The sequence below is a fragment of the Nymphaea colorata genome, chromosome 7, assembly GCF_008831285.2.
Source record: "Nymphaea colorata isolate Beijing-Zhang1983 chromosome 7, ASM883128v2, whole genome shotgun sequence".
Classification (NCBI taxonomy): domain Eukaryota; kingdom Viridiplantae; phylum Streptophyta; class Magnoliopsida; order Nymphaeales; family Nymphaeaceae; genus Nymphaea; species Nymphaea colorata.
Window position 1 is genome coordinate 6,426,895 of NC_045144.1, and position 26,556 is coordinate 6,453,450.

At 37.8% G+C, this 26,556-nt stretch overlaps 1 protein-coding gene across 1 annotated transcript; it reads right to left on the reverse strand.

The window, feature by feature from the left end:
- Nucleotides 1–8,090: 8,090 nt before the first annotated feature.
- LOC116257382 (vacuolar cation/proton exchanger 3-like) lies at nucleotides 8,091–26,081 on the reverse strand. Its single transcript, XM_031634072.2, has 15 exons — nucleotides 25,883–26,081; nucleotides 25,486–25,741; nucleotides 25,234–25,368; nucleotides 24,679–24,786; nucleotides 24,337–24,570; nucleotides 22,607–22,674; nucleotides 22,450–22,478; nucleotides 16,823–17,019; nucleotides 16,531–16,743; nucleotides 14,839–14,979; nucleotides 11,116–11,232; nucleotides 10,986–11,039; nucleotides 9,974–10,090; nucleotides 9,517–9,610; nucleotides 8,091–8,373 (listed from the first exon to the last, which is right to left on the reverse strand). Exons 4-15 carry the CDS (start codon nucleotides 24,706–24,708, stop codon nucleotides 8,360–8,362), a joined length of 1,308 nt encoding a protein of 435 aa, XP_031489932.1. The 5' UTR covers nucleotides 24,709–24,786; nucleotides 25,234–25,368; nucleotides 25,486–25,741; nucleotides 25,883–26,081; the 3' UTR covers nucleotides 8,091–8,359.
- Nucleotides 26,082–26,556: the final 475 nt, after the last annotated feature.

Below are 26,556 nucleotides of genomic sequence, written 5' to 3' on the forward strand. Positions count from 1 at the left end.
GTTTGATGCACAGAAAGAATTTAACGTGGTAAATTTATCATTGTTTGGTGCACAAGAAAAATTTAACGTAGTAAATTTAACCATGTTCGATGCACAAGAATAATTTAACGTAGTAAATTTAATCATGTTTGATGCACAAGAAGAATTTCATCCTTATGCCGAAAGCGGTGGTTTCTGACAGTTTGCTATGAAATAACAATTTCATTCAAAATATTTACAATCTTATAGAGGCTAATGATCGCTTTCAAAGTACCATAGAAAAATACATATATAATTATGTATATTGTACTTTCAATTCGGTGAAGTCACCAAATAAGGTCAACTCGATGTGAATCGGCCAAAAATATTTCAGAAGCCATTTTTTGAAAAGAAAAATTGACCAAAAACATTATTAAAAATTCAAAAATTTAAATATTAAGAATTAGCAAATAAAAATTAAACAAGATGACAATGCTCTTGGGTTGGTCGGGATCGGTTCGATTTAAATCAGCCGATCCATGGTAACTCGGCCTGATTCCGGTCACGTTTGATTTACAACTGCTCCTAAAACTGAGTTATGTCCCCTGAAAAAAACTTGTTCTTCACAGCTTATGTAAATTTTCTGTCTTCCCATATTAAAATGCAGTAAAACTTCTTCGGATACCGACTGGGAAAAGTCAGATGCTGGGGAGCTCGGATCTAGAGGGGTTATATATATATATATATATATATATATATATATATATATATATATATCCTTGAACTTAGAACTCCAACCTGTTCAACATGGAAAGGAGAGCCAAGAGCGGCCCCTGTATTTAATGAACGTTGATGTAATAAGTTAAACTAATGAAACGTAGCATAACTTTTATTTTAGAGAAATTGCGTGTAACCTTGCAAAGAACAGTTCTTGCATATCCGAGTAATTAGGGATGTTAATGGATATATAATTTGGATCTGGTTGGATTCGGAAAAGGTTATCAAATTCCGATAAAAAATCCATTCCAAATCAAATTTGAATCCAAGTTTGTAGCACTAATATGATATGAATTAACTTTCAAAAGTACTAATATAGATTGGCTACACTTTTGCTTCTCAATTGTACCAAGTTGGAACACTGAGAGATCTGACTATCAAGTTACTGATGAACTATAGGGGCAAGAGGAAGAAAGACGGCTTCTGCTCTCGCTCAGGTGATAGGATAACACTCACTTACCAGATTGGATTAAGCAATAGAGAAAAAAGAGGGACTGCAATGGCACAATGGACGGACACATATGGGGCTTGTGTGGGCAGTTGCCTACACAGTCCCCATGAATTCTATTAATTTGCATATCAGTTGGACTTAGATGTTTGCTTCTTTTATACATTGATGCCCCTTACCTTTTACTTATTTATAGATGGTGTTAAGGGCCACATATGGGGATGTGTGGCTGCACATTAGAATGGACTGAATGTGGGGCTCCTTTGGATAGAAGTCAACGTATATGTAAAAAGGACCAAAATGCCCCTGAATTGGAAAAGGAAACTAAAAAAATAAAACCCTTTATAATGGCATGATTGGAAAAACACAAAATTACTTTTTTTGAAAAAGACAAAAATACTCTAAAAAACCAAGAAAAAAAAAGAAATAGCACGAAAACACTTAAAGTCAAACAACATGAAAGCGGAGCATGCGAGACATCCAGAGAAGAGCTGGGGGCCGATAGACACCATACTCCAACCCCATCCACTTCTCAATTTTCTTTTTTCTCGATGACCATACGGAAGAGAGGTCGAAATCTCGTCTCATGTCCCTTCTCTTGTCCCTTGGCTCCAACGAGGGTTCAAAGCTGCGTCGAGACGAGATAAACTTGCAATTACTCTTTTCAACTCAAGAGTAAAGCGTTTCAGCTTTTATTAAGCTTGGCATCGGGACGGCCTGGCCTGGGCCGACCCAACACTTGAAACCCAGGTCGAAGTCTGGCCCGACCATTAAAACCTGAGTCCGAGCTCGGCCCTAACCCGATCCTCACTATTGAGCCCTCACCAATCTATCAACCCCTACCATCCATCTAATATTTAGAGGCAAATGTGGGGAATGACCTTTTCTCGACCACGTAATCCACAGGTGCAGGAAAATTGACACTCAACTACCGCGGTGGACTTTCGGAGCCGTGGCCCAGCGCCGTGGGGACGGATTGCGGCAAGTTGATTCCCAAGAATATCTCCTCTCGCTGCCTTATATTTTATTGCTCTCCGTCGGATCGCTTGGCAGAGATGCACGTGTAGGAAGTAGCAGATGACAACCTGTTTGGGTCTTTCTCAAGAAAATAATGAACGCACGGAAATCTAAAGGACACCAAACAAAATACTGTAGATTCATTATAAAATTGGATGGGAAGGGAACAACCTTTGTTGGCATGCTGTAGCTACAGGTGTCCAGAGGGGCTGATCTGAAACTTGCACGCCTCCCCTATTGAGACATGAAAATTATGGAGAATCAAGCCTTCCAAAGTTTAATATATAGTCCATAAACTTTTAAAATTGATAAACTATTCAGAAGGTATCTCTCTCTCTCTTATATATATATATATATATATATATATATATATATATAGAGAGAGAGAGAGAGAGAGAGAGAGAGAGAATAAAAGGTAAATACCAGATCACTAAAGCATGAGACAAAAACCAGGCTTCTTAATTTTGTGTTAAAAATTATTGTAAACAAAATGTAAACATCTTAACACGATCCCAAACAGTAATTCAATGTGAATCATGTTTTCATCCAATACCCATTGTTTAGATTCCTGGGTACTTTGGGCACCAATTTTTTTTCCCAATTTTTTTCTCTTTAATCCCTGAAAACTTTATAAGCTTAAGACATCCAACTTTTCTAGTCTTTGGGATTTTATGGTTTAGACTTCAGCGCATCAATTCTTCAAAACAAAAGCAACTGGCAGCACCAAGGACCTAAAGTCTTCCTATAAAATGGTCAAAATTTTGCATGCTTCCTATACTTTTGCAAAACAACTTCCCATTAAGTTGGTGGAGATCATAGAAGGACCCAAATTCTATCAATCTTGTTAAGGGCACTCTTTATTTGGTGCAAAATTTTATTTAAATGTAAATCAAGGTGATTTATGCCAAATCCCCCTCATTTGCACCTACAAAGTAGGCATTTGTGGCCAAAACCTAGGCCCAATATAACGATTTGTGTCCATGTCCAATTTGGATGCAAACAACCTTTTCCCCAAAATACTACTTGTTTCCAAGGTCTAGTCAAAAGTTTGGAGCATAAAATTTCATTGTAATGAGTTTTGTTCTTTGATCATTTAGAAGCAAATGACTTTCTTCATGGTTGCTCAATATCCACTACATAAATTTTAAAAGTCAAGTGCACCTCATAAATCCCAAAGAATATGTTGGTTCTGGTATACTTTTGTCAAAATCTTGTGGTTATGAGCAGCAATTTTATTGACTATCGTAGGAACACGTTGGCAAAAATGCTGAACATGATAAATGGATCAATTTGCACCTAAGTATGGCCAAAAGTTAACATATTGAGTTTCACCTAGAACGTTGGGTTCATGCCAAACCTAAACAAGGACACTAATTTTACATCCAAACATGGCCTCCTTTGTGCCTCACTAGGCGCAACACAATTGAGTGACAAGGGAGCTCACAACCAAAGGGTTCAAACTTCAAAGTTCAAATCCTGTAGTCATTGTCACATTTCGGTATGTTACTTTCTATGGCAAGCGCAATACCCAAGTTAAATGATGTACTATAAGCTTACCTAAGCCCTAAAACAAGATAAAACCTTTGATATAAAAGTATGACCTTCAGGGTTTTATACCGAAGGCAATTTGTAACGTTACGAACTTCTGGGCAGGTCGGGTCGGATCAGGGTCCAAACCCGGACCCGAGCTCCACGCGAAGAGGAGCCCGACGCCCCTTCTCTCGCGTCTTCTCCCTCGACATTACCTCATCTCCCTCGTCCCGCTGGGTTGCACACAACACAGAGAAGAAGGAGGCGGAAGAGATGGCAGCAGCGGAGAAGGTGAAGGGCGACGGTGGTGGTGGCACGTAGGTAAGCCACTGATTCCCCTCTCTTCTTTCTTCTCCTCCTCCCTCTTTCGCCGTTTTCCTCTTCTGACGCCTCTCCCTCAGTCCAATAGGCGATAGGATTCAGACCCATCAAGGGTAGGCCCGATTGCTCTTCGTTGAATGCCCCTCTTTCTCTCGTGCTCCTTACTCGCATCTCTCTCTCTCTCTCTCTCTGCGGTCTCTCTTACTCTCTCTGTTCGTCTCTTCCCTATGTGTCATCGTTCTCTCTCCCTACTCACTCTCGCGTCTCTTTGGTCACGCCTTCCTCTACATTCTCTCTCACTCTCTCTTTGCCCACGCCCTCTGCTCGAGCCCTCTCCCTCAACCGAACAGTCCCTTGCGTCTTTCCTTCTCTCTTGCGCCAGACCCTTCTCTCTCACCCGAACCCTTGGTTCCCCCTCTCTCACTCGTCTTCAGCCTCCCACACAGCTATTGTGGGCCACTTCTAACAACAAACCCCTCTTTTAAACCTCCCTTTTCGCCGATTTTGATTCTCATGTGGCTGTTGGATTGGATTGCAGTTGGGGACATGTTCTTCCCTCATAACAGTGACTAGAAGGCATTAGTGGTGGCGGCATTGCATGGTTTTTGCCATTTGAGGATCGTTGAACGCTTGAGGTGGCTGCCGGAAGCAGCGCAACAGTTCGGACTCTTTGATTGGGGTGAGCGACATCTAACGGAGCCTAGATTGTTGTAAATTTTCTGTTGGAGTACGTATAATTATTGTTTGAGCATGCTAGAATTAAGAATTGATGATTTAGAAGGGATGCTAGAGATGTCGCTATTTTGGGGAAAGTCTAGGACTCAAGTGGATGGACGATGATCCATATCTATAATGATCTTATAAGCATGATAGATTGATTTTCGAAGCAATTAGGAAGCATGGTAGAGATTGTATTGTTGTGGAGAACGTTAGAATCGTTTTGGTGAGCTTGGAGAAATATGCTTCTATTGATGTGCATATACGTTGTATGTTGAGAATCTTATGGTGGGGAAGACACCTCAACTAAGGAAAACAAGTGAGAATCATACATGTGATAAGTCGAATACAAGTTTTGAGTTCTAATCGTTGGCGGCAACCTCATGGGTTCGGTAGAGACCCTTTTTGGAGGGTTTTTGAGGCGAAGACATGCCTTGATGATGGTATTTTCATATTTGTATCGATTGTAAGCGAAACAAGTAAAGAACTTACCATTTGGTTATGTTTGCAGGTACACCGGGCACGTCAAGTAGACCTTGAGCAACGTTGGTCGTAGTTCGAGGTGTTTAGTGGGCACGCGACAGGTATGGCGACATTCCAGGCAAATCCCTGCCTGGGCAAATGTGTAAATGTGTGTTCCTAAGGTCATGGGATTCTAGGATTTGTGATGTGAACTGATTGATTGTTTTGAGATTGAATGTGTGTATGCATGTACATGAATTGATGTATGATATGAAGGGTTTTGAAAGGCTATTAGTAATTGTTTTGAAAATGTTACGCCTTTGCATGTGCATGCTAGAATTGATAACTGTTTAGGACAGATGAGGTGGGGTATCGAGTCGAGTGTCTCCTCGACCCCAATTATGCATTAGAAAACATCCTAGAATGATAATTGTCTAGGACAGATACGAGCCAATCACGGATCGAGACTACTCTCCATGGTTTGGCTAAATTTTGAAATGTGTGATTGATGTGTGTGATTGTGAATGATTTGTCATGTGACAAGTTCTGTTTTGGAAAGCTATTAGAAGCTTGTTTTGAAAACTGTTACGTATTTGCATGTGCATGTTAGAATTGATAACTGCTTACAACAGATGAGATGGGGTATCGAGTCGAGTGTCTCCTCGACCCCGATTGTGCATTAGAGAGCATCATAAAATGATAATTGCATAGGACAGATACGAACCATCACGGATCGAGACTACTCTCTGGGATTTGGCCAAGTTTTGAAAGATCTGATTGATGTGTTCGATAAGATGTGAATTTTTATGAATGTGAATGTGGTGAATTGTTGCATATGTATCGCCGTGGGCAATAATGTAATTGATTGGAATTGAAGGGTAGTTGTACCCGTATTGTATGACGGCTAGCTATGACTGTTAATGTTATGTGTAGACCTCGTGGGGAGGCAATTGGAGGTGTGGGTGCACTCGTGAAGTGAACCAACCTCATGAGCTAGCCGGTCATTCTGTGATTGTGCAATTATAATGATAATAATGAAAGAATAAGAGATGAGAGGCCAGTGGGTTGTGGCATTGTGTTTAGGAGACGTCTCGCTTTCGCCACTGGTCTCGCCTGTTCGGAGTGCAGGCGGTGCAAGGCCTCAGGGTACTGTTGTATGTTGTGCTTGGAGCGTGGGCTCCCGCCTTCCCAACCTGGGTGTCTTAGGGAAGGCTGAGTATCTCTCCTTGGAATTCACACATCCATGGATGAGTGCTCTACCGCTGCAGCGGATGAATATGTCCATACCGTTATGGGCCACCACGGGGGTTGTCTCTCGGCTATGGGCCGCCCATGGTGTGCACGTGCCTGTGTTTGCACCCACAGGAACTGTCAATTCACTAAAGCGAATGAAAATGAATGTGTGTGAATGAAATGTGTGTGAACGAATGTATGTAATTAATGGGCATGTGAATGCTATGATTGAAATGAAATGTTTAAGCATACCTTGCATGTGATTGACATTGTGTTTCTGTGGCCCTTGAGTGGTCTTTCATGTCGTGGTATATGTTAGGGGTTTCCTTGGCAAATGATGTGTCTATGCCCTGACACGACATGACGATAGATTGTTTTTATGATTGTTCTTAGATTTGAGCCCTACCTAAGAGGGTTTGAGATTTTCTTGGCTTGTTGTCATACTGCGAAGGCTAAGTCTTCAGTTATTTCTTTTTCAGGTTTTGGCGAACCCGAAACAGCAGGTTGATCAGATGACTTCACTCACATCCTTCTGGGAAGGTTTTGAGTCTTTGATAGTGCCGGCGCGTCATGGTTTGGTCTCTTTGATGTCTTATTTTGTTAGGCATCAAAGTTGTTGTTTGCGCCATTTTTGTCATACTTGAAATTGTTATATAAATGAGAGTTACACCATTGTTTGGAATGACATAGCTCCCTTTTTGAAATGTTGTGTCGTCACACTTCAATGCTTTATGTTTATAAAAAAAAAAAAATTATTTGAGGGTCAAAAGGTTGGAGTGTGACACAATTTTCCTTAAATAAAGCATTAGAAAAAAAAAGTATGGTCACCTTTCCATCTAAATAATAGATTTGCCCCGAATTAAGTGGCTGTTCAAGTGGTGAAAAAATACCTTTTTAGGTGTACTTCCTTGGTAGATATCCCCACCATACATCAGCTAAGCATCAAACTAAAAAAATTTTAGAGTTTCGAAAACTTGTTGAAATATTCAACTATCTACTGCCAAAGATGATCAAGAATGTTATTGTCCTTAGGAGGTGGATGAAATTGACCATGTGCCATGAAATTAAAACAAGGAGACAATGAAAAAGCTTTTCATATAAAAATTGGGAAATTCTTCGATAAAATTGAAACTCAAACAATAGACCAATTTTGATCTTCTCCACCCAGCCTTTGTATGGATGGAAAAAAGAGAAGATAAGTAACAAAAACGAATTAAGCCCTTAATTCCAACCAATGATCCTAATAGCCTGTCATTATGTGAAGTGCCAAATTAAGAAAGTAACGATAGTTGCCTGTCATTATGTGAAGTGCCAAATTAACCAAGGATCTTTTGCCAAAGATCCTTCCAAATTTTCCGCTGCAGTTGTGACCACATATTATGAAGTGCAGAATTGAACTAAGAATGATTAACAAACATAGATTTCTTATAAATGCTATTCCGAATAATCTTTCATGTTTTTCAGGCCAAAGGAAATATGCATTTGAACAGAAAACACATGGACCAAAGAGGTAAGATGATTGGCGGCAATGATCCTAATAGCCTGTCATTATGTGAACAGAAAACACTCAGCATTCGAAACGCTATGCCCATGAACGAAGTGCCAGATTGGCGGCAAATCAAAGAGCTAAAAACAAGAAAATATTACATTCATATTGAAATTGATTGGAACAGATTCAAAGACTCCTGATAATTAAATAAAAAATTTCAGACGTACAACCCAGTGCCAAATTTGCAAAGAAAACGGGCTCTCTTCCTCCATCTCTCTCTGCAGCTATTGACTGGCAATTTCTTGAGTACTGTAGGCGTCTTAAGTGGGGTTCTCGACGAACTTATATACACTGAAGATCCCTGCAGCTTTGCTTTCATCTTAAACTCAGTCGTGGGCATACCGCAGCTAATCATCAGCACCTGCAAAAAATTTAGTGATGCTGATAAGTTGTTGAGAAAACTGTTTGACCAGGCAATAGTGAACAAACACAAGAAAAGCATCTAAACATTCCCCATGCTGAAGACTGAGGCAGTACAGCCAATTCAGTAACAAGTCAAATCACGTTCACCGTAACTCAGCCCGTTCACCGTAACTCAGCCCCATCCCCAGGACTTTACCACACACATTCACCATACCAAGGGTAAAGGATAGAAGCGTGCCACACACACATATAATCTGAATGGAAGGCCCCAATATTTTGGTGTGCCTTATATACCACAGGGCTAAAAAGCAGTAATTCTACTTAATATGATGGTACAGATAGATTGAACACAGTTCTAATGATAGAAATCATTCTTTGAATCATGTGCTTTGGAATAAAATCATGACCTCTTAGCCCATCAAATTCTTTGGGTATTCAGAGTCATTCATTTTTTTGTGCCAACTTTTCTTCTTAAGATTGACAGGATGTGATTTAAAACCCATTTGTTAAATAAATATGTAGATTATGTCCACCAAATTGTTTTCACTATCTGATCACTTGATCAAATGAATAAAAGCAGGCAACATGGGGTTCATAAAACTAGAGTACACCATTTAATCCCTATAAATATATAGACACACACTGTGCAAGAGAGAGAGAGAGAGAGAGAGAGAGAGATGCTTAAAGTACAGGTGGTTTCTTCCTGTCAACTGAAACGTTCAAACTTTATGCACCAGAAAGCCAGAATTGTCTCATTTATGCAGCTTTTGCCTCACTCACTGACACTGACACACAAAATGAGAAAAACACAAGCCTAATGGTACCTAATCATGGATGGTTGTTCTGGTTCATGGCAGAACATTGACATTGAGAGACCAAGCATCTGTGAACCAGGAGATTTACTGGAGAAAAAAGGGATCGACTATCTCGGCCTAGTGTTAACCTTCGAATACAACATAGGTTACAATTTATTACAAGCATATCCAAACATCTATCTTTTTATCCAAGGAACAAATAACCAATCAATAGAAGAGGCAGGTATCCTTCTATAAATCAAAGAATTTTCATGTATTGGTTAAAGCTGAAATTTATACACGTTACATCAATGATAGTCATAAACAAATTTGATTGATGAACTTACTCGTTTTAGGATCAATATGCACAAAGAAACTCGCAGCAACAATAAGATAACAAAAAATTAGCATCAGCCCTTTGAAGTAGTTTGAAGTACCTTCCTGCAGCACACAAGTAAACGATACAAATTATCCACATTATTCAACTCAACAACCATTCAAGTTTAATAAACAAATAACAGAAACTCTTCCAAAAAACTAATAGTCCACAAATTCCAAATAATAAAAACAAGAATGCTATTTACGACCTTATTCTACATGTCATTTTAATCTTATCAGTTCACAAGGTCAAAGATCATTCTTATCACTAAAGAATGAAAACCTAAACTCAAGTAGACAACTGAAAAGAGTTTTACATAATTCTGCAACAAGGCTACAAGTGAAGCAAAAAAAAAATGCAATGCAAAACTCCAGCCTTAGACAGGAAATGAATCACAAAGTAATGATGTGAACTGCAAAACAGACCTGCAGCATAAACGTGACTACCAGAACCGTAATGAAAAGTGTAGCCGTCTCAAATAGCTGAAAATTGAGGTCCATTGGCTTTTCCATCATCCAGCCAACAACAACGCAAAAAGGAATCTGCAATTCCAGATAGCGTGACATCCATGCATAAGTAGCCACAGAAAAATCCAAAGGCATGCAAAATTGTCAGTAAGCCAATCAGGCTGAGCTGAACTTATCCTAGAAATAAATTACGAAAAAAAACTGAATAACTAATATAGTTCTTGCAAACAACATTCAACAAGTAACTTCATATAACTGAAACCAATATTAGAAAATGCATAATGTGACATGCACGTCTCGGTTCCAAAGATGTGTAATGTAACATACCTAAATCATAAATTAGTCTTTTAAAAACTAGGAAATCACAAAGAAAAGGGAACATGCACCTAAAACAATGAATTGAATAAATATAAGAAACCAACAATCATTAACTTAACAAAGACATAGTAACCAAATATTTTCTAACAGTTTGACTTTGATTACTATATTTTCTCAAATTGATAGTTTCTTACTTTGACATATTTATGCAATTCAAGTTAGCATAAAGAAAAAAATTTCTCACTTTTATGAGTTTTTTGTAACATCTCTGAACTTCTTTTGAATTTTCATAATAATTAAATAAGTGATCAAATATTCAAAACCACTGGTAATTATGTTAGTCTATATATGATAGTTTGAGTTTGTGCAATAGCTTTATCCTTCAGAAAGTCTGTTTTACAAGCTCAATATATAGTGACCAAAGATTGGACAAACATTTGCTGAACCTAAAGCAGCAACACATTTTTTAGTTTGTTTACTAGTTTCAACTTTGGAAAATCCAATAGTGCGACGGATTACACGTCACACCTACATTCTTTAACTATATTAACCTAGATTCTTCATATAAAGAAATATCTTGAGAAAAATCAAAATATGCAAGGATAAACCGAAGGAAATAATATTCAGGTTCGCTTCCACATCTAAAGCATACCACAAACATTGAAATCTGAGTGGAAGATCCTATTGCAACTCCCAAGGAAATGTCCTGGAAAGAAAAAAAAAATGGTTATACCACCATAATTGGGAGAGCTATAACAGCTTATGGATTTGACCAGACGTACAAGTTTATCTTTCATGGCAAACATGATTGCACTGGCATGCTCTGCAGCATTTCCCACAATAGGAAGAAGAATGACACTGATGAATGCAACAGGCATATTCAACGATTCAGATGCTCCCTGTAAAAAGTCTCCGAGGGAAAAAGGAAAATCAGCAAGCAGCAGGCTTCAAGAGAAAAGGTAAGCACTGAGTGTCAACAACCAGATAAGAAAAAAGCTAATTAAGTTATTTTCATGAAAAAAATTGATTTTTCTGTTATCAAAATTTTAGTGCTTTAGGAGCCGTTAATTTTTAATTGATTAAGATAACACATTTAAAACCTACAAAATTATTGAATTGTTATGTATTTCCTATCATATCCCTCTTAAGCTCATAGCTATTAGGTTAGATTGCATAAAAGATACATTGATAGTCTACTTCGATGGGTCTGGTTCTTTGTCCCAAACCTAACTGGTCAGGGAGGCACACACACATACATATAATGGGAAATAAGTAAGACTGTAAAACTAGTCCCAAAAATAGATCTGGATTTTCAAGCCCTTTTTCCCCCTCAAGATTCACCGTTCCTAAAGTGGAGATGGTTTTGAAAAGGAATAGGAAAAAAAGGAAGAAAGAAAGAGAAAAAGTAGGTGAAAGAGTGAAAGAGAAAAAAGGAATTGGCAAAACTAGTCACAAAATGGGATCGGCAATAATAGAAGAGGCTACATAATCTAACAAAACCCTGCCTCATGACAGAAGAAGCATCTCTGCCTTTTCCAATGAGTTTTCCAGACACAAGCTAATTCAGGAAATTTAAGGAAAGTCCAAGATTTTGCATGTACTAATTTGTCCAAACAAGTCAAATATTGGACACAGTGACATGATAACAATAAGAACCACCAGGTCAGTTTCTCCCAAGAACAGACTATAGTGAACAGAGAGTCTTATAACACTACTCCGAGTATCGAACAGCCCCTTAAGGTTCTTAATGCAATGAGAAAGACTTGAACTGGTTTTGTGCAAGAAGAGGGCGACCCTAAGTCACAGCGGTATGTGGAATTGGCCCCCGTACGTGTACCAGTACGGTGGTACGGCAAAATGGGTATGCCGGCACGGGTCTGATACGTTTGGATCAGTTCTGAGTCAGAACCAATCCAAACCATACTCTTTTACCTTTTTACTGCCTGACGTCTCCTTCTTCCTCCACCAGCACCTCTCACGGTTTCTTCTCCAGCCTGAACATAACATTAAAGCAGATGGCCACTAGTGGGAGATGGATGGCGGCAGTATTCAGCGTAAGGTTTTTTTTTTTTTTCATTTGACTCTGCTGTTTGGGGTTTTTTGCATTGTTTCACCTTCCTTTTTTTTTTTCATATGCTGCTTCTCCCTTTTTTTCTCATTTGATTCTGATTTTGGTATGCTGTTTCCCTTTTTTGTGTTATTACTATTGTCGTTGCTTCGTGATCTAGGTTTTTCACTGCTGTACTTTTCCTAGTTCTGTTTCATCTATGCTTTGCATGTATTTGATGATTTTGGGGTTCAAGTTTTGCCCCATGTTGATAATCTTTCTGTTTAGCAGCTGCCTTCTGCAGCTATGCCATATTTCTATTTAATCTGCCATTTCTTCAAAATCTGTCCCTTCTTCAAAATATGCCAGTATGCTCTCTTGCTTAGGTTATTATAGGCATATGGTTTGAATATAAATTTTGTAATTTTAACTATAAATATTGTTCTGTTTTAAATTTTAACAAAAATAGTATGAATTTGGTTTCAATTTTACTTTTTTGTGGAATTTTGCATATTTTTTTTCACCAAACCACCATACCAAGATGTTAAAAAATCCACGTACATGTACCCGTACCTATGTGGCTTAGGGGCTACCACTTACTACCAGTGGATGTAGATGCTTGACGCAGTGATTAGGGTTCATCACTCTAATCCCCATGATAAAAGCACTAGAAAGCAAGAACAAAAAGGAAAAAGAACGAAAAATCAATGTAAAAGGGAATTAGGGTTTTTTTCATCAACGGTTGGCCCTAAACAAAAGAAAAGAGGTCTTTTTAAGAGGCCTGACCCTTAGATCCGAATTGGATCTTGAGTCCAATAACTAAAAGTATCCAAACCCAAAAATAACATCAATGTTCAAATAGGCCAAATCCAAAGCCTAAATGGATCCGAATGTAGGATCCGATCTAACTCTAAACTACACTGCAACCATGCTTCTTTTCGATTTATGCATCAAGGGACAACAGTTTAACACCTACAAGAAAAAAACCAATGTACATAAAAGTATTGGTGCTGTATCAGTTTGCTCAATGATATAGCATATTATTCGCTGTGTGCCATAACATATGTGCCAGTATTTCCTTAGATTTAGTATTTGAATTTAACAATTTATTTAAAACATTTTAAACTTATTTAAAAAATGATAAAATGTATCAAGCTTGCATCGCATCAGAAAAAAAGCCGATGGAATATGTGTTGGCTGAGATGGTCCAATATCGACAACACAGGAAAATGCATCATGGCCACATGGCCATTTCAAAAATAATGGCTTGAATACTAAATGTTACTTGAATAAGAACAATGAAATGGATGCAATTCTGAGCCATGTAGCAAGGAAGAAAAGAAAAGTTTTTGGCCATAAATTGTGAAATCCATATCAATTGGCTGCAAAGGTATCAACAGCACATACAATCTTGCAATACTTTGCCAAGCTTTCTGAAAAAAAGGAAAAGTATATACCTTCAAGTATGTCTTAATCTTTTAATAGTTTTTTTCATATTTTCTTGTTTTTTTATATCTTTAAAGTTTGAAGGAAAATAATACAAATATATTATTTTTGTTATTTTCATATTTCATGAGTTCTAAACCTTCTAAAATTTTTCAAAAGCCAAAGAAAAATCATAGTTTGAAAGAACTGCAAAAAAGTCATCACTAGGAAATAAATGAAGATAATTTTGGCGATTGCCCTAGAGAGAGAACAATATCCTTAGGAAAATATTGTAGACATAAAAGCACTATCAACAAAGCATTTTAGATAAAACATATTAATTTACCAGATTAAATTGTATTTGGAGACCAAAACAGAGGAATTAGACTGCTAGATTTAGTAGCAACGAGCAACAAGGCATGGATGCAAAAGAAACAAAAGGCTGACAGGATTTGCCTTGAATGTAGCACCATAGTTTATACAAGATAATTGCTTTACTATTTTTGGTAAGATCATTGGTTATTCTAGCCAACTCAAAATCAATAGATAAAGAGTAAACAAAATGCCACAAGATGACACAAGTTACAAAAGACTTAGAATTCATGGTCTCGATATCAAAATTGAAAAACCTATTCTTTTTAGAAAATAACAAAGTAGAAAAACTTGATGCCACAGTTGTTTTTGTGCATAAAATTGTTGGAATATCTTTCTCAATCTTTAGTTAAAAGAACAAAAAATTTCAGGGATAAAATAGAAAACAATGAATTCACAAAAGAATTTTATTGCTAATAAATTCCTAGCAAGTTAGCAACTAGACTTGTAGCTACCTTACAACATGAACTGGCCAGTGTATAAATCTTCTTTCAAAGTCATAGTGCAAACTGCAAACGAGGATATTTGGACAGAAGACAAGCATAGTGGAGACTCATCATTATCCATAACAATCAGACCACAACTAGCATCCCTTAATATCATGATCTCGAAGTGCAGAGCATGCATAAAGTATAAACATGAACAAAGACAAACATAATACCTGTATTGCATCGACAAGATATCCAGAAAGAATGGAGATCCACACCGTTAAAATAGCAAGCCAACAAATAGCTGCCCACAGACTTATCTCAGGAACCTCTTCATCCTCAGCTATGGAGGCTTCAACACTGTTCTCTATTTCCTACAAGCATTTTTTTTTTGTTTCAAAATTATGTTTTAAGAAACAAAACATGTTGCTTACAATTTAAAATAACTAACAAGAAGCAGACAGAACCTGAAAAGAAAATAATGAGAATAATTCCACAAGAGCATGAATATGTCCTCACAAGTTTTTAATAGATAAAATGGAAGCAGAGGAAAATAGAAAGAAGAAAATGAGAAAACAATTTGATACAACTTCTTGTTTTAGTATATAATCAGTAAAATGGCATTCCCTAAACCACTTGCATAACATAGGCCATGCATAATGAAAAAGCAGCTAAAAGGGTGCAGTATGAGTGCATGACCATATAACCCCTTGTACTATGCATTCAAATCTGTGCTAAACTACACAAGAATTTCCACAACCATTTGTTAATATATTTTTCTACTTTTTGTGGTTTTGTACAACGTTTCATAACTATTTCAATTTTTTGTCAATGTTTTGTAAGAAAACTAGTAGAAAACTTATAATTTCCTTTATCATTTTCTTACCTATTTTGAACTTTTTGAATTCCCGAGATTCTCCTAAACCAACAAAGTTTCTTTCTAAAGCCCAACAAAAACCTTGCCAATAAAAACTCGCATGACTATGTTTTAGATTCATGCAAAAGGGTGTACAACTTTCCTTGTTATTTATGCTTTCTGGAAGAAAAAATAATCTTGAGGATCACGAACTTTATCATGGTTTTCTTACTCACCAACTTGCATGTCATTGCAAGTCGCTCCTGCCTTTTACTTCTTTTTCACTACTTTTAGCACCTTAGATCTGGTGCATGCAGAAGCGCATTCCTTGGTTGCACCTCAAGTCAAGAGATCAGCTGAGGTTACTATTATAGATGCCTTTTTGAAGAAACAGAACATTGCCTTGTGATGGCACCTTATATCTGGTATATGTATAATCCATGAAGAACCCAATCCCCTGATTGCCCCTCAAAACAAGAGATTGGCTGAGGTTGCCATTGGAGATGTCTTTTTAAGAAACCTCACATTGTCTTATGGCTCGATCTGTGGCAAGGCCTGTCTCAGAATAATATCCATCCTGGTAATATGGAAAAGCCAATGGGAGCCAGGAGCATATATGTCTATCCCCTGATACTAATTAAACTTTTTTTCATGTCTTATGGAATCTCAATTAATGTGCTGTTTTCTATGCATTTCACTTCAAAAGCATGAGAATCATTATTTTAGTTGGGAAAACTACTAGCTTGAACTTAGTTTTATTGCTCATATTGCAACAGTCAACAGTGATATTTGCACATACAAATCCATCAAACCCATTGTACTCAACTAAGATCTCATCATAACTCTAAATCTACTTTTCAATGTTTACAGTACTTCCAATTTTCTGTATAATTCTAAATTATGCATGCAAATAATTTCATCTACAACTATTCCTGTACCGAGCAATAGCTTGGCATTTTGCAGAAAAAGCTGCACAATTAGTGTGCAAAACGCATGCAAGCAAGCAATTAATATAAAATTTTAAAAAGCAATGTCACTAAAAGACTCTTTTTGTATTAAAAGGACAAACCTCATCAATAGGAGTGTAAAGACTTGGACGGCTTTTCAATTGGAATAGCAGATAACTTGCATATGCCAGCAGCATTATACAGCTACTAAACCTTGAAAGTGCCAACTCTGACTTCCCAAAGTGCACCTCCGTATGGGTAAAATGAAGAACAGCTGGGAAAAGGATACCCATGACAGCCATAAGCAGCAATCCCGAGCTCACCACAGCAGCTTCCTGAATACAGTGGCTACTTGTTGACCTTTCATGATGGTAAATGATAAAATGATCCAAGATATTATTTAGCCCTGCCTACCTTGTTGAACCGTTGATCCTTTTTGCAGTGTCTGATTCCACCACAAAAGAAAGCACAACCAAGCACCAATAGCATATTGGATAAAATAGAGCCAAGTAATGACTGCTGGACAACACGTATCATACCACTTTTCAAAGCATATATAGAAATAATCATCTCAGTTGCATTGCCAAATGTAGCATTTAGGAGTCCTCCAACTGTGGAGAGCAATGAACTAGAGTGAGCAATTAATGCTTACAAAGAAAGTCAAGAAGCACACCAGCTTAAAGCAGCAGTTTGCAATACTTCTACTAAAATGACTAACATCATGGCAACCATGCCAAGAGAGTATCTCCAATATATACTATATGGATATGAAGTTACAACTGAACTTCATGAGTAAACAAATAACTAGACATGCACTTCTGAGAATGAAAGGCTTCAGCATCCATGTTATATGAAGAATAAGGATTCAAAAGATTCACATATCACCACCACTGGTTGTGTGAATTACAAAAAGTTCATACTCGTGTACTTAAGCAGGGAGTTCATTTCATGATTCGTTGGCATCAGAAATCTTAGAAGAGAATCTATGCCATGCCTCAAGGCTCATTCCTCATTCGGACCTGTCATGATCTTAGAAAATTTAGAACATATATTAATCTAAGCAAGGCCTAATACTTTGTCTTTTCTTGTTCCGTATAGATGCTCGCAAATTGAACTTGAAATTCTTGAATCAATCCGAATACGAAGCCCTTAATCTAACAAGCTGGGTTAAAAGTTAAAACTAACACGAGTGTCATCATAGACTCGTAGTCTCATAGAGATTCCCACCGATCCTGCAGCCAGCTTTAGTCCAAAGCCCAAACCAAAAACATAGAGCCATAGAGGAATGAAGCAAAAAAAATTCCCATAAAATTTATCAAAATCTTCACTATAGAACAATTCTCAAGCCCTTCACCACATAGGGTGTTATTTATCATCACCCTTGAGGAGCTCAAACATGGGGTGCCACAAAGAGGTATGCTTTATGTATCTACCCATTCAAGGCAGGTATTTACAATACCTTTTCTGTTAAAAACCAGACATCCATATTTCTGAAAGCAGGTTATAAAATACATTTCATGAAGAATCAACTTATATAAAACTGTTACGTAACATGGGCAAAATCCATAATTGAGTGCGTCAATGACTCATCCATCAGTATGTTTTTCAGAGATTCAGAATTACGACCACCTAGAAACAGAGATTTTAACAGGTTTCAAAAAATGTTGTTATTTAAGCTGGAATAATACTTGCTGAATAATACTGCAGGTGTCAATTCACAGTTATCCCATGAAGACCACGAAAACCTAATACAAGTCTTTCCTAAACCTATGCATTCCAATTTTCATTTTTGACCTAAATCACATAAACAGTGACCTACTCAAAAGATTATTGGAGAAATTTAACATTTTCTCCAAAAACGAAAGGTTCCTTGCTTAATCACTCAAAGGTACTTAACTCAAACTCAGTTTTCCATTCCGATTTTGTAAATCCCTTTTATAATATACCATTTACAGTAGGTTTATACAGGGGCAAATATCAACTTAATTCTAGACGTGACAGAGTCAGGTTAAAGGTTTTTAATTCCGAAAATCCAAAATTTTGTAGATCTGACTCAAACACAGACTAATATCTTTTCCTCACAACCCCTGCATGCCATGTGCAATATTAGGGAATCATCACTGATACATGTGCTAAATCAGCAAATTACCTGATAGAATTTAGGGTAACCCAGTCTGGTTTTACAGGTTGCCTCTTTTGGTCAGGCCTGAACTTAGAAATTTAGAATTACTAATCTTGACCCTAACTTGCTCTGTTTTGATTAACTTGGTTGAAATAACTTCTTAGTTGCCATTAGACCATATTTCTGTGTTCAAGTACTACCAGCATATAACCTAAACAGACTTCTGAACACAAGCAAGGTACAAGGGTTAGTGTCGGCATGTCTATAGGACTCACGATTGACAGCAGTTTTACCCAATTCCTGGTTCTATTTTGACTAGGACAGATAAAAATTCAGAACCAGGCCTCATAGATGTCCGCATGATAACTATCAACTTTAGGTTTAGGTTTAAGCCCTTCACAAATCAACTACAATGAAGAAGGTCAACAAACACAGAACGAACACTGAGTTGATTTTATGTGAACACGATATCAAGCTGAATGTTGCAGGATAACTGGAGGATTTCGTTTTTCTTTTTGTCAAACCAATACATGTCTAATGTTCACCAATGTTCAAAATAGTTTTACAATACAGATCTGACAACCACTAGTCTCCCACATAAAATTGCAACCTAGCTAGAAGTTCAGATAAATACAGTTTGGTAACTTGGTTTAATCTGACATAAACATCTGAAGAATATAATTATAAACATGAATACAGTATGTTCTTGCATGCTACGGCTCATCCTTGCATGTGAATCTCTACCCGACCCAAAGCAGAATATGATAAACTCATCATGCAAGATCTTCTCAGCTACAAAACAGAAATAAATTTAACGTTGTATGCCAGTACAGAAAGATGAAGAAAATGAAAGTTCATTATTGGAACACAATCAAATGATTGCACTCAGCAGCCTGGTCAGGCCCAACTCTGACCATGCCTCTACACAATACTACAGGCTACAGCATACTTGACTCGAATGCAATAAATACTAATCAAAATCCTATGCCCTAAATGGATGAAATCGTGAAGTCTAATATCATATTTAATACATGCTTGCTAAAATTAAGGACACGCTAGCATTATCTTATTCATACAACAAGTTAGCATTATTTTATTCATACATGAACCAGCCTAACCTGGCCCAAGCTTAATTAAAACCAGAAAGAATGCTGAACTATATCCCTGACATGCACAAATGAAAAATAAATGCACGCCCTAGTAAGGAAGAAAGGAAAAGAAAAACAACATCTCTCTCTCTCCCCACCCCCTCCCTCCCTCTTAGTGACAAAGATAAGCCTACGTCTGCACTCAGCCACATACCTCTAGCTGTGCCATGGGCGGCAAGGTCGGCATAAGCCTACAGTTCAAATGATTCACGTCTTCAACTATGGGCCTCAGGCCCTCCACACATGGGATGCTAGGCTCGAGCTTAATTGTGAAGATCCAAGTCTATCAAATATTCATGCAACAGATTCAAACCTAACAATGGGTCCAAACTTGAGCACAAGTCCCTAATGGACCTTGAAGATGATCCTAGCTGTAAGCACAAGGAAGTGAAAAGGAACTAAGTCTGTAGTGAAATTTGGCAAGCCATTGCCTATCTTTTCTATCTGTCAATTCCGAAGAAGGTTGGAGGGCAATCCATCCCCTCAACCATCCTAAGTCCCTAGCATGCATCTAGCTTGAAGAGGACCCCACATGCTCTCCTCGCATCTCTCCTCCATCAGACATCTTGATGAACACAGCTTCTTATTTCTCTCCAAATAGGACAACTTATCACAATATTCTTCATCTTCATGTGGCACCTCAATATAAATTGCATGGTCTATTTCCTTGTGCATAAGTTAAGAGGAAGGAGTCTCTTGTTTCTTATGGGTTCACGTATAGTTCATCTTTGACAAGTCAAAGATTGTGGTTGTGGGAACGGCAACATTAGTTATAATATTCTTATACTAATATTACATTTTTCCCATGTTAAAATTACTTGCTTCTAACATTCCCTTCGTTTGATCGAATGATGGCTTAGACATTTTACGGTTTTACCACAGCCACCATGTTTAATTTTGCAATTGGTTTGCTCCCTTCTCTGCAAACAACCATCTTGGTCCACCACAAGGATGTTTCTACCTTGTGCTTCCAGGTAGGATCATCTTCCCAAGTTTATTCAGGACTTCTTAAGTATGGACTCATTCTTTGGTTCATGTTCTAACGAACCATGTCATATGAGTGCTGGCTACTACACACAAGCCCAGTGCACGCAAGGTGCATTGTGGGTGGTAATAATTCTGTTTGTTATACTTTACACTCTAATTAGATGTATATGTGTGTTTGTGTATGTGTCTCCTTGTATTTTTCGAGAACTAGCACACCAGCACTCACACCATACTCATGTGACACAAATGACGAGCTTGTATATGAGAACCTTGCACACTTCAAGCCTTCAAGGTTTGATTGTTGAAGAATTCACTATATTGAGGGAAGAGGAGGTGGAGCAAGCACACAAAGAGAGAGAGAGAGAGAGAGATCATTGTCATCTACTATCAGTTCCTAATAATATGAACTTCTGAGGAACTTATAACAAAATCATCCATAATCTTGTGAGATGTAGCAAGGAGCTATAACTACTAGTCTATGTCACATAGGTGCAGAGTGCAGGGTGTAGGTACGGATGAGGGTGCCAAACCAGCATATTCCAAAAAATTTAGGTGCTGCAAGGGAAATTTATTATCATAATTATTAATTTATTATTAATATATATATATATATAACAAAATTTTATATAAACAAAACTCTATGACAATTAAGTAATTACAAATAACATTATAAGCATGTATATATTATTACTATAATTTACTTATGACTGTATATAACATACGTGCAGTGCATACGAGCATATCAGAACATCTATAATATGTTATATATAGTAATTTAGTAATATAACATACTAACATAGAGCAAAAAAAAAATGATGCAATCATAGAAGCAGAAATTAAAAATTTGAAATCAAAACTTCAAAAGAAGAACACTGAACACAGCTGTACAAAAGCTTATTTTATATATACTGAGTTCATAACTTGACAATATAACCCGATATCAGCAAGAAAACGAATCGATGAAGCGATTATTCACTCTGGAATCCGGCTGGTGGTTAGGTTATGGTGGGTTCAGAGTCTTTAGACTTAATCCAGCTGTTTTCCAACGGGGTTGGGTGGAGACACAGTGCCTCTCCTCGCTGTACGAGATGGCGATGGTATAGACTCAGTGCAGCAGTGCTTCCCATCGTTGGATGGTGGCTGATAATGATGAAACCAGTGCCTCTCATCGCCGGAAAAGGGTTGAAGTCTGCCGCCGCTTGTTGGAAGATAGCGCGCCGGTCGCCGGAAAACCGTGAAGATCACCAAAAGGTGAGAGCACAGTAGGGGCGAAGGACCGTAGTAGGGGTGAGGTCTTCAACTGAAATCAGAGTCGAAGCCCTAAACCCCTTTTCTTTTACGCTTTAACAAAGTATAAAAGTAAAAAAGTAGGATGCATTTGGACCCGACGCAGGTTGACCGCACCCGACTCACATTGACTGGACTCGGGTGCGTGTCGGAGCCGCACCCGCTGAGTCGTGTCGATGCTGGTGTGGTAGCATAAATGAAGTGTCTGTGTGACATTGCTACTAGTGACAACTTAGTCTTAATGCTATTAAATATTAATGCAAAATCAGCAATCCAACACCTGAAATATCTGAATTTTCCTTTTTTATTTTCACACACGCAGATTAGGAAGTTGGGCATAGATGGCATCTTTTCATACCAATCCAGCTATAACGTTTAACCTAGATATTTGACCTTCAAGGCTTCAACAAAGAAAATTTTTCCAGAATAGAAATAATATAAGAAGGCATAATAGCACAATAAATAAAAGAAAATAAACGTGTTTTGCCATAAAGTACCTGTAGGCCCAGTGAAGAAGGCAAGTTGCCTGCATCAAAACACGAAAGAGGTCATTTTTGCATACAGAACTGCATGACAAATAAAAGCAAGAATTACAACAGCAGGAATAGAAAGTTATCTTACACCAGAAGATGTAGTGACAAAAGAATTGCTTACTCTGTAGCATAACCCAAGCGCTCAGCCAATGGTGTTATGCCCACTAAACTGAATAAGAAAACTAATCCCTGCAATAATGAAAGGTCCATAAAGTATCAATATTTCAAAAACTGTGTGTCTACGTTTTAGTGCATGACTATACAGCAGTTATACATGGTACATGCCAGAAATTTGAGCTATTTAGACTCGGAGATTAAGGTTCAAGAGAAACCAGTGCTGCTCCAACATGTCCACATCCTTTCTGTGCATTGGCTTTCATGTTTGAAAGAAACTAGACAAAGAACTGACCCTTTCACATGTCATATTGGTCTCCAAATCTAGAAATCATGACATCTTTGGACTATTTAGCACCTTTGTAAAAATCGTGGCACTCAAACTGGTATCAAAAAATCTTAAGGGTATGCAACAGGACCAAGTCCTTATTCTTCTTCCTAAATCTTTCTTCCAGCACTAGTTTACACCTTAACAGCACATGCAACCAATGTTGTAAAAGGTGTATTGTAACGTGTATTGGTCGGCCCGACCTATACACTGTACTGTAACATATCATAAATGTAGTGTAGCGTATTGTGAATAAATTTTTGAATTCATAAAAATTTAAAAAAGAGAAAAATTAGAGAAAAAATTAGAAAATTGGTAAAATCAGGAAAAGCAAAGAAAGTTTCAGAAAAAATGTGTTCTATTATTCAATATAAAAAACTCATCACATCATTCACAAGCCATAATATATTAACAACACATTTAGAAATTAGAAATAAGAAATTCATAATAACATAATACGCGTCTATCACAGCTCTAATGTTTAAACTTTAAGCGTTTTAGATTACATACAAGTTCGCAACATATAATATACTATGATTATCATCACTCAAGGTCTCATTGTCCCCATAGGGCCATGAGTAAACCTTCTTCTCCACCAATGAATTCTGCCCTAAATAAATGATTTATCACATAATTGAGCAATTTTTGTAGAAAAACTAGTAAAACTTCCCCTTCTCACAACTTTTAGACATGTTTAGAAAGATGAAACGAGAGGCTTTTTTGTAAAAAAAAATACAAAAATTCATTTTATCCTTGTATCGTTCTTTTGTAAAAAAAATACAAAAATTCATTTTATCCCTATATCGTACAAAATAGGGGTGTATCGGTTGTATCATACGATACGCCCCTGCACCGTACGATACAGGTGATACGCCCACGATACACAAGTGTATCATGTATCATAGGTGAATCATATAGGTTTTTCAAATTCAAACCTATAAGATACAAATCGCACGATACGGGCCCGTATTGTGTGATACGGATAATACTACATGCAACTACACTTACAATCAAGAGAGCAAGAGAATATATCTAATTCTCTTGGCATGATAGTACCCAACTTTCTGAATGTCAAGTACAAGATTTGCTGAGTATGCAAGTCAAAAAGACTGATAACCTGAAGCTAAATACTGAATGTACTACACCCAAATAATGAATGGGTAGTCAGTGAGCAAGTTTGTTCATGAGTCAGATATAGTCAACATAATAAAGAAAATTGCAATGGCTCAGGAATTTTGCAAAACACCCTTCATGAGTTTGAAGCTTGCAACAAGTGAGCAATATAACTGGAAAGTGGAGACCGAAAATAGCAAAGAACTAAAGAAAACAAGTAGGGAAAAGGAGCAAATTGAGTTTCAAGCACTCAAAAAAGAAAGACCAAAAAATGATGGTGAGAACTTCTAACTTACATGCCTTCCAGTTAGATAATGAAGGAGGATTGCAAGTGGGCCAAAAGGTAATAGTACATTGATCTTGGCTTTAATCAAAACAGTGTAAACGCTGGTCCATATCGTATATCTGATTTGCTTGGGAGTCCACAGTGTGAAATCTGGAACAGATGATGAATGGGGCTTCCTGGATCTCGAAGATGAGACAATTGGGTCTCCCTCTTCGCAGCTGGGATGCTCTTCTACTGGGCTCATCTGAATAAAGAAAAGTGGCACAAATAGCTCAGAAAGGTCGCCAAGGTCTTCCAAAAAGCAATTCTTCCAGAGTCACCAGAGCATAACCCAGAGATTAGCGGTACTTACTTCAATTGATGGATGGACAATGACCATCATAGGTGGACTGCCTCTCAGTCAACTCTTAAGAAACAAATAAAACAAGCGCGCTCATCCTTCAAGATAAGTGTAAGAACCCTAAACGAAAGGACCGTTCAGGATGTCAGAACAAACGTCGTGGACTATCAAACATCAATGCACATGAAGATGTAGAAAATTTATTTATCAAAATCTATTTAGTCATATAGAGTTCGTAAAAATCTGATTAATAAGCTGCCAATAATTCTGCCAAGTTAACAGAAAATGTGAGATTTCATCTGTTTGACTTCATAAAGCACATGAAATCCACAGGCTTATCAATTTTGATTCGTCCGTTTTGACGACTACCAACTGGACAACTGAGACAGGGAGACGAGAAATCGCTGCCACGGAATAACGGCATATAGGATCAGAAACAGCAAGATCGAGAGAGAAAAACAAAATATATGAAAAAAGAAGGCCTGTTCAAAAAATAAAACAGTAGAACTGTCGAGAAAAATCATAGTCTAAAGCAAAAAAAGGGCTAAGATTATGTAAATCTGATACCTATTGCGTGATTGTTGAAGCCAAGAAGACAACAACTACCGCCAAATGATAAGGGCAGCAATCTCAGTAAAGGAACTTGCACCGGAACTGACAGAAACAGGATATTCAAAGTCCAATACCCTTACAACGCATAAACTGAGGCAAAAAGTAAGTTATCACATTTCAAGCAAAATACAACGGAAGGGGCAAAACGAATCCAAAAACCAAGATATCAACAAACAAATGGAGAAAGGGAAAAGAAAATGGCCTGACCTTTTTCCTCAATGAGTGAACCTATTTAGATCTGTCCTGCTCCTCTCTTCCGTGTGCATGCCGTGAGAAGACTGAGTCGAAGCCGCCAAGTCTAAGCAGCAGCCATTAATGGGCGAAGGAAGTGATGGGCAGGCGACTAGAGTAGGAAGGAGACGGGAAACCAGAGAAGGAGAAAAAGAAAAACAAGAATCGGTCTCCTTCGGATCTTCTTATAGCGCGTAAGAGTGGACCAGAGAGGGGAGGGGAGCAGCGATCCCTGCCACATCAAAATTCACGATCTGTCTATGAAGCTTCCTAGAAGGAGCGCCGCTTTCCGACAGGGAAAGCAAACAACATGTCCTCGTCATTTTAAAATGAAAAAAAAAAAAAAAAAAAAAACGAAAGTTGTCTCAGTCACCTGCAGCGGCGCCCAGTCCAAATGGCCGAGCTTCGGTGACACCCAAAGAAAACCAATAATAAAATAATCTTAGGAGGCCTCTACTCTGAAGCGCAGCTTCGAGTCTGATTTGTGTGGACAAGAAATTGGACTTGCGACTCCTTTTTTCATTGTTCTCTGGTTCGCATTAATTCTTCACTTTCTTCTCGTGCTCATGCGATCTCTCCAAGTTGACTTCAGCGATGAAAAGTTAACGGTGATAAAAGGATCAGTATCACGTCGCAGTTCTGCAAAAAATCGGCTTCTCGGCCCAGATCTTGGAACGCAGATATATGTGGAGTAATCAAATCTTAGAATGTTAAAGAATTTTAAACAGCAGCTTTTATAAAAAAAATTTGTGAAAATTATAGTTCTCACCATAGTGAAAGCTCAGGTCAAAACATAGTAAAATGCTTAAGTATTTCAAATAGAACACATTATTTTTTTCTATCTAATTTGGGTTTCGAGGAAATCTAGGCGAAGAGACTTTGTCGTCGCTCGACAGCATAGAACTTCCAGGTTAGTACCTAGCCTTGAGAGCCTACGAAGTGCAGAGAGGATAATTGTCGCCCATAGGAATTGAACGAGCAACTGGTGTAAGTGGTCCAGAATACCTTATGATAGGGGGCATTTGGACGACACCACGAGACTAAGTT

Coding starts and splice junctions, on each gene's coding strand:
- LOC116257382 (XM_031634072.2), bottom strand. CDS start 24,708: ATGATGGTCATTGTCCATCCATCAATTGAA. Junction 22,479..22,606: donor CGCTTGGGTTATGCTACAGA/GTAAGCAATTCT, acceptor GTTTTGATGCAG/GCAACTTGCCTTCTTCACTG. Junction 11,233..14,838: donor ATCTTGTCGATGCAATACAG/GTATTATGTTTG, acceptor GACTTTTTACAG/GGAGCATCTGAATCGTTGAA.